This window comes from Oratosquilla oratoria, chromosome 34, assembly GCF_046742065.1.
Source record: "Oratosquilla oratoria isolate Oo_2021 chromosome 34, ASM4674206v1, whole genome shotgun sequence".
Lineage (NCBI taxonomy): Eukaryota > Metazoa > Arthropoda > Malacostraca > Stomatopoda > Squillidae > Oratosquilla > Oratosquilla oratoria.
In genome coordinates, this window is record NC_134810.1 from 17,508,264 (window position 1) to 17,522,571 (window position 14,308).

Consider the following 14,308-nt stretch of genomic DNA (forward strand, 5'->3'; position numbering starts at 1 on the left):
TATCCATCTCTGCCTTCCAAACTTCTTTTACTAATCTTTTTTCACTCGTTCTTTCTATGTATCCAAACCATTCCAATAATCTTTAATCAACCCTATCTCCTATTATGAATTTAAAAAAAAAGATGTTATGGAAGAAAGTAAAGAGTGAGGGAGGTGAGTCAGGCAATGAGGAAAAGATAAAAGGTGCACATATGATGTAAAAAAAAGCTTTAAAGATTATGAAAGCTGGTAAGACACTTGCTTGAATGGGTGTCATGAGAAGTGTCTGACAAAGGGAGGAACTGTGATAGTGGATTGACTATTAAAGTTGTTTTACATGTGCAGAAAGGAGGGGAATGAACAAGAGGACTAGAGGAGTGCATGTATAGTTATGATTTACAGAAAAATAAGGAGGTTTAAAGGTAAATGTAGTAGTTTTAGAGTTATCTTGTTGAGCACAGTTGGAAAAGCATATGGGAAGGTGTTAACTGAGAGGAAAAGAGGAAGTGGTTAGTGAGAAACTGTGTGGGTTTAGGAAAGGTAGAGGGTGTGTGGATTAAATTTTTGTGGTAAGGTAGATTTGTGAGAAGTTTTAGGTAAAAGTAAAGGATGTTTTTGGGGCATTTATAGATTTAGAGGTTTATGACAGGTTAGACAGGAAGGCACTGTTGTTGTTGTTGTTGTTGTCGTTCCCTAGACTGTCTGTCCGAGCAGTCCCGTCTCCCCAAGGAATGCCACAGCCAAAACTGGGTTTTCCCACTAATCCTTTATAGAGTGTATGTTGTGTTGTTTGCTTGCATGACTGTGTATAATGCAGTCTTCCATTATGTGTTGCATGGTATGGGGTGAAGTGTTACATCCTGGGCAGCTGTTCACAATGCGGTCATCCAGCCTGTAAGAGGTACTGCAGATATATAGGATAAAGGGAATGCTGTTAACACATAAAGTCTGATAAGCCACCGGAGTGGCTTTACCGGGGAAGACCGATAAGCCACCGGAGTGACACGATGTTCACGGACATACCACAAATGCGCTGTAATTGATATCCCTGTGATGTGAAAATTGGTAGTGTTGTAGACCTATCCCTCCCCCCCACCTCTGGCTCTGTAGCCTGCTGCTCAGGCAAGCACAGTCAGTGTGAGCCTCGCTTTCGAAGGGTACGTTACGCACCCTATCGCACTCCCAAAAAAGTGTTAAAAGTGCCGTCTAATCATATCCGTACACACACACACACACTATCTCTCATATTTTCATGATGAATGGGAAAGGTAAATAAAACAACATATCATATATATATATATATATATATATATATACAGACGCTCCTCTACTTATGTTCATTCATTTTACGTTTTTTCGATTTAACGTTTCAACTGACTGTAAAAAGAAATTGTAAAAAAAACAAAAACAATTTGAGTGAATTTTTTAGTTTAGCGCGCTCTCCGTAGTTCAAACGATACGCATGACGCTGCGTCCATTGTTTACATGGCACAAACGTGCCTTGCCTCCTCCTCCTCCCCCTCCTCATGCTCCCCCTCCTCCTCCTCCACCATCTCAATTTATGTTGCTTGAATTTAATTTATTTGAAATTAATGTTATCATTTTACAATGTTATGTGTATAATTAATGATTTAGGGGTGTTTTATAAGATACGGTAATAGAATTTACGGATGTATGGTACAGTAACAACTTACGTTCATTTTCAACTTACGTTCGGCCGTTCGGAACGTAACTAAAACGTAAGTTGAGGAGCGTCTGTATATATATATATATATATATATATATATATATATTTTTACAAAATTATTGGTGGTGGTGGTGGTGGTGGGGTACGGCTTCTCCTGCCTGCCCCCCATTGCCGAAGTACGTCCGGGAGTGGTGGGGTGGAATCCCTACACATAGCTTGTTGAAAGTTTATACCTACAACGGTATTCCCAAGCTATAAAAAAGAATGATAAAACATTAGAATCGTAAAAAAAAGAACAACAGTGATATATACAGCATAATATATTGTTTATTTTTAACTAGGTAATGAAGTAAATACTTACAGAGAAATGGAACTCCAGTTCCATGTCTGGGAGAAGGCGAGTTTCCCTCTTCTCACCTTGGAGGGCAACGTCCACTCTATCCATTTTTGTTGCCATGACTAATATGAATTAGCAGCAAAAGGTTGTAATTGCAGATAAACAAGAGATGTCATTGGTCAGGCTTTATTGAAATTAGTGATTGGCTAAGCTCAATTGTTTCCGCTCCAGTGTTTTCATTATCCATTATTTTTTACTACCGAAGACTGCACTCATCCTTATGGATATTATATCACTGGCTTCGTTATTAGTTGTAGTAACATAACAAACAAAAAAATCATGAAAAACAACAATATATATATATCGAGTTTTGAACACCGAATAAATTGTCTACAAAGAAAATTTCAACTTGCCTTCTCTTTATCAGTCAATAACTCACAACTTTGTGAGTCAACATTCAAAGGTAAATGCATTTATATTAGAAGAATTTTATGAGGATTCTCACAGTATTATCAGATTTTCAATTGAATAATTAGCACCCTGATTATAAGCGGAAACATATAAGTTTTCCCGGAAACACATCACTCACACGTTACAAATCACGTCATGTCCATACCAACCATCCAGGCACACTATGCAACATTCATTCATGCTCTTTCGCCACAATAATAATAAGTTTAGGAAAGACCGATAAGCGTAGTTTTAGTATTGTGCGTAAGTGATGCGTTCGTGCGTATATCCAATATTATGGTGTTTCCTACTGCTTCCTGCATTATTGTATGATAAGATTGAAGTATTTATAAGCCATACAAAGTGTTTCCATAGTGTTTCCACTGTCATAATCATAATATAGTGCCAATAACTTATAATACTAAATGAACTCGCATACCCAACGCCAAAAACGCATCCCCCACACCCTGTCCTCCCAGTCCTCCCCTCCACCGCAATTGTCGGCGACCGCCACATTTACAACTTCGAAGGATTATTGTGGCCAAACCAAGATGAGTTGGACCTTACTATTTTATGGGGACCCGCGGGTGGGTAGTATAAGGCATTTAAGCAAGTTTAGGCAAAATCGGTAAGATTGACCAGGATGGCCAGATATTCGGTTTTAAAAGGGGTCTTTTGAGACCTAATTGCATACAGGACGAGTTAAAGACAGTCAAAAATTTTTACATGAGCATTAGAACTTGTGTTAGGGTTGGGAAACGATGTGAGTGGTTTGAGGTGAAGGTGGGGTACAACAAGGCTGAGTTATGTTACCATGGCTCTATGGCTGTTCACTGTGTGCATGTATGGGGTGGTACATATATATACCAAAGGCTTTTTCCCCCATATAAGGGAGATAGCCAAAAAACAAAAGCATGAAAACCACTCCCAGCTATTCCATCCCTAACATATTCCACTCCCCTCCACCCTCTTCCCTCCCTCATATTTTGGCACCTCCTGGATGACAGTCATTCCTACATCTTGCCCACTGCCCTGGGTCAGAAGCATTGTCACAAGACACAGCACATACACAGCAAGGACACCTAATTAAATCGGTGATCCCCCTCTATGTCCCTTCTTGTAGAAATGGAAGACAGGGAAAAATCCCTTTTGGCTGCATCTATTTATTTCTCACACATACTCCCTCACTCCCCATCCCCCACCCACTCCACCTCATGCATCACAGCATCATCCATACACCATTCTCCATTCACCCCTATCTTCTGTCCTCTCCTGTCCTTCCTCAACAGACATTCCCTTCTTTCCCAATGCCCCTTTTACCCCCATCCATCTCATCCTAGGTCAACCCCTCATGTTCACTCCTTCCACCTCTGCCTTCCACACCTCTTTTACTAATCTTTCTTCACTCATTCTTTCCCTGTGTCCAAACCATCCCAATACTCTCATCAACCCTATCTCCCAATTCCCTTTCCACCCGCATTCTCCTCCTCACCTCATTTCTCACTCTAGCCTAGTAACCCCTATATACTTCTCAGGCACCTCATCTCAAACACATTCAAACATTTTCTCTCTTATGTTCCATGTTTCTGCCTCGTACAATGCTGTCAGGACAATCACCTCTTCATAGAATCTCCTCTTAGCATCCATTCCCAAATGTCTATTTCTCATCACACTTTTTAATCCCCCAAGGCATTTACTTGATCTCTCAATCTACATTCTACCTCCACCACCACTTCTTCCTTTCCCGCCACATTCGCACCCAAGTATCTAAAACTATCCACTTCCTCCAGTCTCTCTCCCTTAATACTTCCAGTCTGCTGCCACTTTCTCCCCTTGATTATCTCATCACCTTTTACCCACATTTATCTTCAACTTCCTTCTTTAACACACCTTTCCACACTCTGTCACTAACTTCCTCAATCCCTCGTCTGATCCTGCTACAAGCGCTGTGTTGTCAGCAAACAACAGCTAGCTTATCTCCCACTTTTCTCCATTTTCTTTAACCATCTCCAATCCCTGACAGGAGGTAAATGTGAGGGTGATGGGCAGAGGATTGGAGATGGTTGAGGGAAATGGGAGGTGAGCCAGTTGTTGTTTGCTGATGACACTGTTGTTGTAGTTGGGTGAGAGGAGGGTCAAAGGTAGTTAGTGAAATTTGGGAAGGTATGTGAGAGGAGGAAAGTGAATGTAAATGTAGTAAAAATCAAGGCTATGAGGTGTAAAAGGGGAGAGGGTGGGAGTAAGTTAGAAGCAAGTCTTAAAGGAGAGAGGTAATATAGGAGACAAGGTGGAGGTAAATTGTAGAATGAGGGAAGTAAGTAAATGTCTTGGAGAAATGAAAAGTCGTGAGAAATAGGTATCTGGAAATGGATGCAAAGGGAAGATATGAAGGGACGATAATGACACTGTATGTGGCAAACTTGGAATTTAAAGGAGGCAGAAAGGAAGAATTTATCTATGAGTTGAAGTGTTTCAGATGTTTCAGTAATGAGGATGGATAGGGAGAAATGAGGTTAGGAAGAGGGTGGAGGTAGAAAGGGAGCTGGCAGATTGAGCTAATTATAGAATATTGAGATGGTTTGGGCATAAAGATGAGCAAAAGGGTGAAGGTGGATGGAGTGCTTCTGAGGGGAAGATCAAGAAGGATATGGATGCTTGGGGTGAAGGGAGCCTTGAATAAAAGAGGAATATCAGTTGAACATGGAATGGAGAAGACAAAGGATAGGTGTGAGTATAGAATAGTTATACATACATATACCAAAGACTTTTTCCCCCTTACAAAAGAGGTAGCCAAAGTCAAAGGCATAAGTCCACTCCCACCCATTTCATCTCCACATATTCCTCTTCCATTCACCATCTCTCCCTTCCCCTTTTCCTGGCTTCTCCGGGATGATGAGTTATCTCTTCATCTTGCCCACTGCCCAGGGTCAGAACCAATGCAGCAGGACACAGCACATTCACAGGCCACAGCAAGGAGGCTTCATTTAATTGGTGATCCCCCCTCCATCCCCTTATACAGAAAAAGAGAAAACTAGGAGAAATCCCTTTGGGTTGTGTCAAAAAATTATTCACACATACTCCCCACCCCTTCCATGCATCATGGCATCATCCATACACAACCATTCTCCACTCAAACCTATCTTCTGTCTTCTCCCTTCCTTCCTCAATAGACATTCCTCCCTTTCTGAATGCCCCTTTTACCCCATCCATCCATCTCAACCTTGGTTGCCCCCTCATGTTCACTGCCCCCACCTCTGCCTTCCACACTTCTTTTACTAATCTTTCTTCGCTCATTCTTTTCATGTGTCCAATCCATTCCAATACTCTTTCATCAACCCTATCTCCCAACTCCCTTTTCACCCCTGATCTCCTCCTCACCTCCTCATTTCTCACTATCCAACCTAGTAACCCCTACTATACTTCTCAGACATTTCATCTCAAATACATTTAAACTCTACATCTCTTCCTCTCCTATGCTCTCTGTATCTGCCCAATGTAGTGCTGTCAACACAATCACCCCTTCATACAATCTCCTCTTAGCATCCATTCCCAAATGCCTATTTCTCATTACACTTTTTAATCCACCAAGGCATTTACTTGCTTCTCTCAATTTACATTCTACCTCCACCTCTACTTCTTTCCTATCACATCTTTTCCCAAGTAAACTATCCACTTCCTCCAGTCTCTTTCCCTTGATACTCACTTCCAGTATGCTGCCATCCTCTCCCCTTGTACATCCCATCACCTTACTTTTACTCACATTAGTGGGTACCTAGAATAGTTGACATGGCCCAAAAAGATTTTGCTTAAGGGGACAAGGAGAGATAGTCACTGTAAATGAAGTGGCTGCTCTTGATATGCTCTGTCTTGCTTCATTGGCTATGACTTAGCAGTTGGCAGTAGACAGGGATGTCCCATCATCCACAAGGAACTAAGATGAAAGGAAAGCAAATGTATGAACTATGAGAGTGAGGTGGGTGGGGGTGGGTGTATGCCTTGGCTGGCTACCTTATGAGGAAGAAGTCTGATGTATAGATACTGATATTGAAATTAAGAAATTATACACTTGGTTCTATTTGTTTTCTTTTTCCCCTTTTCTGTGTTTCATCTGTATTTTCTTTTCCTGTTATACTTTCTTACCTTTCCTCTCTCTCTCTCTCTCCTCTCTCTCTCTCTCTCTCTCTCTCTCTCTCTCTCTCTCTCTCTCTCTCTCTCCTTCTCCTTTTCCTTGCTGGCTGGCTGTTGCTGGTTTCCTGAAGGTCATGGCTCTTCTACAAGAGAGACCAGTGTCAGTGGATTGAGTAATCTATTGTAGAGACTATGATATTCAGGAAACTGGTAACAGCCACTGGATTATCCATATGTCACTCATGGAAAGGATTTTACATTGCTTTCAAGAAACTGTGAGAGTAGAACAATGTAGTGTAAAGAATTCTGTGACTTCTAATTAGGGAGTATGTTTGTTACAGGCTGAATCTGTGATAGATTTGTTTTGATGCAAGGTTCTATTTAAAAAATGTGGAAATTTAAAAATTAAAACAATCAAAAAGGTTTCAGTAGGCAAATGAAGCAGGGTGAGTTGTTGTCTTCCATTGCTAGTAACCATAGTTTCCACATTTATGGGTCATAGTGGTAGTAAAGAATGGTGTGTGACTTTGGTCCATGTAGGTGTCACTGATTTGGGGTTGGGAGTCAGATGACAGATGCCCTGGGGACCATGTATATGACACATGCCTCTTCCATTTATTATATTTTTCAATTAATTTTCAGAGGAAGAGAGTGATGTGGAGAACTTGGAATCCAGTGACGAGAATACATTTGATTTAGGAAAGGGGGAACCTGAACATGCTCTTGAAAAAATGGAAGATGAGCTTCATGGGCAAGATTCCTGTAAACTGGATGAAAGACATACTGAAGAGCAAGAACTAAGGAAAGAACAAGAGAAGGAACAAAGTGAGGAAGAGGAAAATGCTAGCAGTGAAGAAGATGGTGACAGGGTAAAGTTGATGTTTCATTTTGTTCATACATATATTTAAATCCTATATAAAGAGAATATCTCCTCATTCCCCTCCTTCCATGTCTTTAGATACTTGGGGACAAATGTGGTGGGAAAGGGAGGAGTGGAGGTGGAAGTAGAATGTAGATTGAGAGAAGTAAATGCCTTTGGGAATTAAAAAGTGTAATGAGAAATAGACATTTGGGAATGGATGCTAATAGGAGATTGTATGAAGGGGTGATTGTGTTGACAGCACTGAATGGGACAGAAACATGGAGTATAAGAGAGGAAGAGTTTAAATGTGTTTGAGATGAAGTGCATGAGAAGTATGATAATGGTTACTAGGCTAGATAGAATGAGAAATGAGGAGGAGAGCAGAGGTGGAAAGGGGGAAATAGGGTTGATGAAAGAGAATTGGGATGTTTTGGACACAGAAAGAATGAGTGAAGAAAGAATAAAAGGTTTGGAAGGAGTGAACATGAGGGGGTGACCAAGGATGAGATGGATAGATGGGGCAAAAGGGGCATTTGGAAAGAGGGGAATGTCTGTTCAGGAAGGAAGGAAGATGGCAGAAGATAGGGGTGGGTGGAGAATGGATATGTATGGATGATGCTGTGATGCATGGAAGGGAGCAGGCAGGGGATGGGCGGGGGTTGAGGGAGTATGTGTGAATGATATTTTGACGCACCCCAAAGGAATTTCTCCCTGTCTTCTCTCTGCATGAGGAGATGGAGAGGAGTCACTGATTAAATGAAGTGGCCTTACTATGGATGTGCTGTGTCTTGCTGCATTGTTTCTGATCCAGGGCAGTGGGCAAGATACAGGGATGACCCATCATCCAGGAGGAGCCAATAAAAGAGGGATGGAGGGGTGGTGAATGGGAGTGTAGTACATGGGAATGAAATGGGTGGGAGTGAATATGCCTTTGACTTTGGCTACCTCCCTTGCAAGGGGGGGAGCCATTGTTATATTTATGTATTATTTATTTGTTTATTTATTTATTTATTTTTGTGCAGAAAGAAGAGGAAAGTCTGTACCATATTACCACAAAAGATGCCACCCTGAAAATTCAAGAGGTAGATATAACATAGTTTTAGGTTGTGTTTATTTCCCAGAGCTGGGTGTGTTGCTGCTGGACAGGTAATGTGATACTGAAAATATATATATATATATGTACAAATATATGCATTATATACATGTATATATATATATATGTATGTATGTATGTATGTAATATGCATTGACGGAAATGCACCCCAGATTTTTCAGTAACACAGCTCCTGTCCGGTGGTAACATGTCCAGCTCTGATATTTCCAAGATTGTCTTGTGCCAAAGAGACCCTGGGTAATGGATTGATTGATCTTATACAGGAACATTTGCAAGCACAAGATTCAGACAGTAGAAATAAGATTTGTCAGACAATAATGTATACTATAGTCAATGCAAGGAGAAATGACCGATAAGGCGTGGCTAGGAGATTTCCCGGTGTTGCCACATATGGGCATCCATGGCGAGAACGTGCGTGTGGATGCAATGTTTTCTGAATGCAGTGTGAGGGGGGCGGGGCCAGAGATTAGATGTAGTGGCAACGTCGCTCTCGCATGCACATATGCCATATCTTCACTTAAAGAAACGAAACCTTTGTATAGAAAACATTGCTTTGATTTTTATCTCAGTGGTGGTGTGTGACAAAAAATTATAATATAATCGTATGAGGCAACATTATAAAATTATAAAATAGAATTATATAATAAAATAAAATTATAAAATAATTATATGTGGCACCACAGGGGAACTCCCAGTGCTCCGCCCTAACGGCCAGATCTCAGTGCATAGGGTATAGTCATGTCAAGCTGTTATTCAACTAGCAACTAAGAGGTCAATCTACTGCATGGTTGAAATTTTTCTTTCATTGTTTCAGAAGTCTGGTGAGGGAGAAGTTGAATCAGTTTTAACACTTGAACAATGTGAAGATGGGGGGAAAAGGAAGTGTAAAAATGAAGAAGGGAATCAGAGTGGTAAGAAAGTAAAGGTAAGGAAAGCATTGTGCTTGGGATCAAGTTTTATTGTAAAATTCAAAATCCTCTATTCCCATTGAGAATAAATCTATCATTTAACTTCCTAATACACACTTGGTCTTCATCAGATTCATATCTTGTAGGCATTCCATTGTCCCCCACAAACATCTAGAATTGGTGGTTATGGCACAGTCTCAAGATCCTCATGACCAAAATTTACCCCCTCTCCCTATACCCATCATCTCCCCAGACATAGATATGCATGGACACAGTGGTGTGAAGTTACCTGGCCACACCTCTCACACAGCCACATTCCCCAACATACATCCTCAACTTACTCTGTCTTCCCTAATGGACATTCCTTGCAGACTCCCTCAGTGTGAAAAGACAAACCCTCATTAACCCATCCAGGGCCCTCACATGGGGGGGAATATGCCCTGGGCCTGCACATTTGGGGGGCAGGAATTCTAGTTTAGACATGCAGCCCACAAGGCTGACAAAATAATTATAATAAAAAAAGGTCAAAGAAGCCCTGAATATTTTACCGTAATATATGAATTTTGCATTAGAATTAAGAGAATATGAAATATTTTCCCCTTATCCTTTCTGCAATAGGGACATTAAATGGAATTTTTAAAATTCATTTAATTATTTCACAAGCCAATAGCTAAAACAGACTGTAAGGGATGGTGGAGATGGGAAGTGATGATGGGGGGGAGGGGGGCATCACCGAGAACTTTGCCCTGGGGCGGCACTAAGGCATTTAAGGGCTCTGAACCCATCACAAGTGGTGTGCACTGAAAGATCTTAGATGACAACACAAACTAACCTCTAACAACCCTTCTTAATGTGCAAGTTGTATCCTTAATTATCTTGATTATGTTCCACCAACGTAAAACACTAATAAACCTGACATTCCAATGTTATAGTCTTGTCCTGGACTGGGAAGATCTCCAACATTTTGAATCCAACTGCATTGGGGGGTCTATATATATATATATATGTGTGTGTGTGTGTACCAAGAACTTTTTCCTCCTTACCTAGATACCACTACATAGTCCATTAATGCCTCAACCACCCTCTCCCATATGTACTTATGCTTGACTTTCTTCCTAAACACTGTGTTAGCTATCATCAACTCTCTATCTAGATGTATCTCCACCATTAACTCTCCACAATGATTTTTTACCAGGCACTCCACACTTCCCAACAACATCTATTGGTTCATCCCTTACTCTAGCATTGAGATCTCCCAATACCACTACATTGACATTCCTCCGAAAACTCTCTACACATTCATTTAAATCTATCCAAAAAGCCTCCCTTTCCTCTACACTCTTCTCACTACCAGGCCTTGATGCACTTGCATCCACAACTCTCCAGTCTCACTTTCATCCGCATTAACCTCGAAGAAACCTTCCACTCCACCACTCACTTACATGCCTTCTTCCTCTCCTCACTCCAGACACCCTCCCCCACTGTACTGCCAAACACAGTCTTCCTTCTCACAAACATTCTGGCTATCTCTTCCCTTTTGCTCTCGTCTTTACCACACCCACGCACATTAAAAGATCCAGAACCCTAGGGTTCTGGTTGGAAAACTCCTCCCAAATCCTCTTATGCCTTGACTTTTCACAGGAATGGCCCCTTTGGGGGCACAGAGAGTAAGATGCCTAGTCCCGCACTGTCCCATTTTAACCACCTTTATGGCCCAAGTTTGTAACTCAGTGTCAGTATTCTTTTTCCCCCTACCACTGGGGAAAGCAAAAATGGAAATATATACTCAAAGAAGTGGTACAGGACAGTATTAAGAGGGGGTGTGACAGCATAATGGAGGGACAGTTGCTATACAAGGTAGCATCATTTCTCTATGATTAGAGATTTCTTCTACCATAGACAAAATTATGTGAGGTTCTGGTCCATACAGGCACCCCATACAGTCCCTAAAGTATTGACTGCATGCTACTGCAACTTTATACTGCTCAATAACATGCAGCCACCCCAGAACTGGGTACCTGTCCACATCGCCACTTATGAAGTACAGTACTACCTCTCATTAACGGACTAAAAGGGGGGTAACGGTGTCTGTTCATGTGAATAATCCGTTAATTTGGAGTGGTTTTTTGGTGGCAGAGTGATTGCACGCACTAAAGAACAGCACCAAAAACACTAAAAACACAGCTAATTAACGTCCGCTAATGAGAGGTCTCACTGTACTGTACATTTTATTTGCCTTCACCCCATTCCTCTAGCCAAATGAGGAGGAACACAAATACTAGTATGACCTGGTATTTCATCTTTACCATTCATACTCCATACTCCATACTCCAATACAGGCCATTGCAGCCTGACCTGGATAAGGTAATCCATCTGCCTGTATACCAAGGGCTTCTTACCTCTTATAGGGGAGGTAGCCAGCCAAGGCATGCACCCACTCCCACCTATTCTTCACCCATCCACCACCAATTGTTTCCCTCTCATCTTAATTCCTTGTGGATGAAGGGCCATTCCTGTCTCCAGACTGCTGCACAGGTCAGAAATAATGCAGCAAGACAGCACATCCAAAGCAGGGCTGCTTCATTGCATGTCGACCCTCTCTCCTTGTCCCTACATTCGAAAAAAGAAGATAGGGCTGCATGAAAATATAATCTGTACACATTCATTCACCACACACCTACCCCCTGCCTTCTCCCTTCCCTGTTCAACAGACATTCTCCTCTTGCTCAAAGCCCCTTTCACCCTATCCATCCATCTCATTTTTGGTCATCCCCTAAGTTCACTACATCCACCTCTGCTTTCCACACTCATTTTGCTAATCTTTCCTCTCACTCTTTCCATGTGCTAGCTTCCTCTCTATTCCTGTTCTCTTCCTCACCTCATTTCTTGTTCTATCCAACCTTGTAATCCCCTCCATAACCATACATCTCAGACACTTCATCTCAAACAGATTTAAACTTCTCCTTTCCTCCTCTCATAAATACCAAGTCTTTGCCTCATTAAGTGTCGTAGGCACAATCATCCCTTCACATAATCTTCTCTTTGCCTCCATTCCTAGGCACCTATTTCTCATGAGACTTTTTAATCTCCCAAGACATTTACTTGCTTCCCTCAGTGTACAAGTTACGTCCACCCCACTTTCCTCCATTAACTACTTCATTTATTCCTGAATACTCAAAAGTATCCTCTGCCTTTAGCCTTTCTCCTCTAAGACTTACTTCCAACTTTCTGCCACACTCTCCCCGAGTACATCTCATGACCATGCTTTCACATTTACTTTCAACTTCTTCCTATCAGGATATACATTCCCAAACTCCATCACTAACTTGCATAGACCCTCCTCTGTCTCCGCCACAAGTACAGTGTTATCAGCAAACAATTGGTTCACCTCCCATTTTCCTCCAGTATCTCTAACCATCTGCAATCCCCTGCCCATAACCCTTACATTCATCTCCTGTACCACCCAATTTAAATTTGTAAGCAATTTCAAGGTAGGTAGAATAGCTTGAGAGAAGAAAAAAATATCATGATCTTGGATGATAGAAAGCTACGAGTTCAAATAAGCTGAAAAAAAAAAGAAAAAAAAAATCTAGATGTCAAGAAATACTGTACATCTTTCCATACAAATGTATTAACTCCTCCTTAAATAGCTTATAAACTACTTTTGCTCAAGGTAGCTGGAGAAAGAGGCAGGATCTTGTGAATATAAATCCTTAACTGCATATTGTTAATCATTCAGTCTGTTGCCCCAGGTGTCTTGCAGGAAACCCATAGCTCTCAAAAAACTGGAAGCAGCTACTAAAATTCCACTTGGTCCACAAGGTTGGAGCACAAATCACTAATAGAAGAGATGTTGTGTTGCTGTCTGTTAAGGCAATGATAGTTGAGGTGTTCTGTGGCGATTGCATGTAGGAAGTTTACAACTATGAGCAGGCCTATTCTTTGTTGAAGCACTGGTGAATTGTTCATGAGAAAATACAGCACAATACATAATTATTTTCTCAAAACTATTTTTGTCCCTTTCATTGAATACATTAGCAGACTATGTAGAGTACCCTCTATCCTTATAAGCAAATGTAAATTTGATAAACTGTTTTTTATTCAATGTAATGATTGTTTTACTTTCAGCACTCTGGAATCAGTGTGGATGATATGTTGGCTTCATTTGTTGATGCAGATCCAGATCCTGATTCAGACTGATAACTGTGAAAATAGAGGTATTGTAGATACAACCTTACTGATCTTGTTAAAGACAAAAAATAATAATTCTATGAGAATGTTTTCTGTACTCCTTATTGTTAACAGTATTTTAAAATTTAAACAAAAACAAACAAAAAAACAGTTTCCTTTCCCTATAGAATAGATACCAAATGATCAATTGTAGAAAGATGATCACAAGTGATTGGAATACATACATACATATACCAAGGGCTTTTTCCCCCCTTTTGACTACTTGGATGAGGAAATGGTAAAGGAAATATTAGTCACTGATAAGACCAAGATTGGAGTATGCTGCGACACTATGTACTAAGTACTAAAAAGAATAACAAAGAATTAGAAAGAATACAAAGAGCAGCAACAAAGATGGCACCAACACTCTCCAAATTGACATACAAACAAAGATTGTCCAAATTGGAACTAGCAACCCTGGAACAAGGAAGAGAAAGAGGAAATCTACTGACTATTTACAGAATTATGAAAGGAATGGAAGTTTTAGATAGAGATGATTTATTGAAATGGGACAAGAGAAAAACAAGAGGATATGAAAAGAAAAGAGAAGAAGAGAGAAGGAGTTTGAATGTGTTTGAGATGAGGTGTCTGAGAAGTATGGTGGGGGTTACTA

The 14,308-nt window shown here is 40.8% G+C and overlaps 1 protein-coding gene across 3 annotated transcripts in view; it reads left to right on the forward strand.

Moving 5' to 3' along the window:
- LOC143018078 (proline-, glutamic acid- and leucine-rich protein 1-like) overlaps positions 1-13,807 on the forward strand; it is a 61,089-nt gene extending 47,282 nt beyond the window's left edge. For 2 of the 3 annotated variants that reach the window (XM_076173174.1, XM_076173177.1), the window contains 4 exons: positions 7,224-7,450; positions 8,466-8,525; positions 9,372-9,482; positions 13,594-13,806. In XM_076173174.1, coding sequence (XP_076029289.1) covers positions 7,224-7,450; positions 8,466-8,525; positions 9,372-9,482; positions 13,594-13,665 — 470 coding nt within the window. In that variant the 3' untranslated portion in view covers positions 13,666-13,806. Of the gene's footprint in view, positions 1-7,223; positions 7,451-8,465; positions 8,526-9,371; positions 9,483-13,593 lie in introns of all 3 variants that reach the window. The other variant, XM_076173175.1, reaches the window with a different exon arrangement.
- Positions 13,808-14,308: the final 501 nt, after the last annotated feature.